Source organism: Cyprinodon variegatus, unplaced genomic scaffold (assembly GCF_000732505.1).
Source record: "Cyprinodon variegatus isolate N-32 unplaced genomic scaffold, C_variegatus-1.0 Scaffold907, whole genome shotgun sequence".
In the NCBI taxonomy this organism is placed as follows: domain Eukaryota; kingdom Metazoa; phylum Chordata; class Actinopteri; order Cyprinodontiformes; family Cyprinodontidae; genus Cyprinodon; species Cyprinodon variegatus.
Window position 1 is genome coordinate 47,653 of NW_015151360.1, and position 2,040 is coordinate 49,692.

Here is a 2,040-nt window from a genome sequence, read left to right on the forward strand (position 1 = left end):
GCAAGCAACTTCTGGAGGGGCATTACCGCCAACTACTGGAATGGAGTGTGAATCGCGATGTGCAGCCAGACGGAGATGACGCGTTCTGCTCATGCGCTCTTGTTATCAGAGAACCGAGCCGAGCCCGCCTCTGGAACTGGCTTGCAGTTATCTCGGTCCGGTTGTGTCTAGCTCGGTTTGGTTCAGTTTGCTTTCCATTTACACATGATAAGTTAGCTCAGTTACTGAGCTCGGACCGGTTTTTCAAGGGTAGCGTAAATGGGTTAATTGCCTTGCCGTGCTTCTGGGATCCACATGCCAGAACCTTAACGAAGACAAGCGAAAAACTGCTTTTGGTCGTTTAGTGCTTGTGTTTTTCCTGCTACTTCATTTCCTCGCTACTTTTTCAAACAGATAAAATCCCCATGAACAACAGAGCGTTGAAGGACTTTTGACATGCGCCTCCTCTGTCCTGGTTTTAGGTTTGCGTTGAGGTGGGGGAAGAGTTTCATGCGTTTAGCAGTTTAGCGCCACAACAGAAGGAATTAGAGATGGAAAGATTGGCTGGTTTTAGGACCTCGCCATCTTACCTTTGGCCATACAGCTTTGGACATATTTGATATAAATTAGGAAAATTAGCAGCTCAATAAAATTTTAAATTTTTTTATGGTTCTTTTAGTTGAAGCATCAGATCCTTTTAGGTCCAGTTTGATATTTAAACCAGTGGAAGAAAACAAAATGCTCCTATTTAGTGGGACATATTTGATCAAATGGGGCTATAAAGGGTTGAGTCTTTGCTAAGAAAGATGATTCTACCTGTTTCTGCCTTTTCTTCTATTCTGGCTCTTGATTAAAAAAAACCAAACTCTTAAACATTGTTTTATTTTGCCTCATTTTCTCTCTTTGTCTCTAATGTGCAAACGTCCTTTCAACATGTTTTGGTAATCCCTAACGACAGCACCTGTATCCTGACATTAACATGTGGAATTGTGTGTAAAGCAAAGCAAAAATCACTATAATTAATATTTTTATTATTAATGTTCCCAGTATCACAATAATACAGTTTTTTTCCAGAGTCTTTGTTGCCATGTTGTTCTGTCTTCACGTCGTCACAGCCGTGGCTGGTAGATGATCACCTGAATCAGATTCATAATATTTCATCTAAGGTTGTTCAATTAGGATTTTTTGGTTGTTTTTCACCAAGCTGTTGTTGTATAGTTTACGAAAAAACCCAAATAGCCTCAGTGCATTTCTTTTCATCTTTGTGTTCCTCCAGATACCCTACAAGCCCAGCTGATTAACATGGGTGTTATTCCCACCCTGGTGAAGCTGCTGGGCATCCACTCTGACAACACTGCACTGACAGAAATGTGTCTGATAGCCTTTGGGAACTTGGCGGAGCTGGGTGAGTATAAATGCGGTTTAAGAATTCCACGTTGAACCGAAATAAAAGGGAGAAAATAAAGGAGCAATCCCTCAGTTAGCTGGCTGATGAAGCAACAGGCGGGGGTAGGCAAGTGTCGCAGCACACTGAAACCTGGTTTATGCTCAGAAACCAGGTCCTCTGTGTGTGTGTCGCTGTTAACGCAGATATGCCCCCCGTCCTTCTGCAGGCACTCTGGTACACCTCCCCAAAATTGTAGGTGACCGCAGACAGCGTTGCAGGCAGGAGAGAACGGTTGCATGGCATATGTGTTTTTAGAAACATATGCATATATATAGAAGGGCTGACTTTTATGTTACCATTGCAATTTAATGCGACTTTTCCGGTTTATTCTGGTTTAAACTTGTATTTAGTATTCAAAAATTGTAATTCGTAGTCATAAATTTGTAATTCGTGGCCATAAATTATTCATTAGTACTCAAACATTGTAATTCCTGGTCATAAATTTGTAATATGTAGCCATAATTTAAAATAACTTGTTAGGGTTGTTAAGTTTCCGCGACTTTAACCTATAAAAAATGAAACAAAGACAGTGTAAGATTTTTCCTGAAATGCTTTGCAAAGGAGAGTCCAGAGTTGAAACGTCAATCTCTGCATCTCCGCTTGGCTCAACACTT

At 41.0% G+C, this 2,040-nt stretch overlaps 1 protein-coding gene across 1 annotated transcript in view; it reads left to right on the top strand.

Annotated features, from left to right (window-relative positions):
• Window positions 1–2,040, top strand: part of rap1gds1 (RAP1, GTP-GDP dissociation stimulator 1) — a 43,623-nt gene that overhangs the window by 22,507 nt on the left and 19,076 nt on the right. The window contains exon 5 of the mRNA XM_015398037.1: window positions 1,256–1,384. Within this exon, the coding sequence (XP_015253523.1) occupies window positions 1,256–1,384 (129 nt within the window). The remainder of the gene's footprint in view (window positions 1–1,255; window positions 1,385–2,040) is intronic.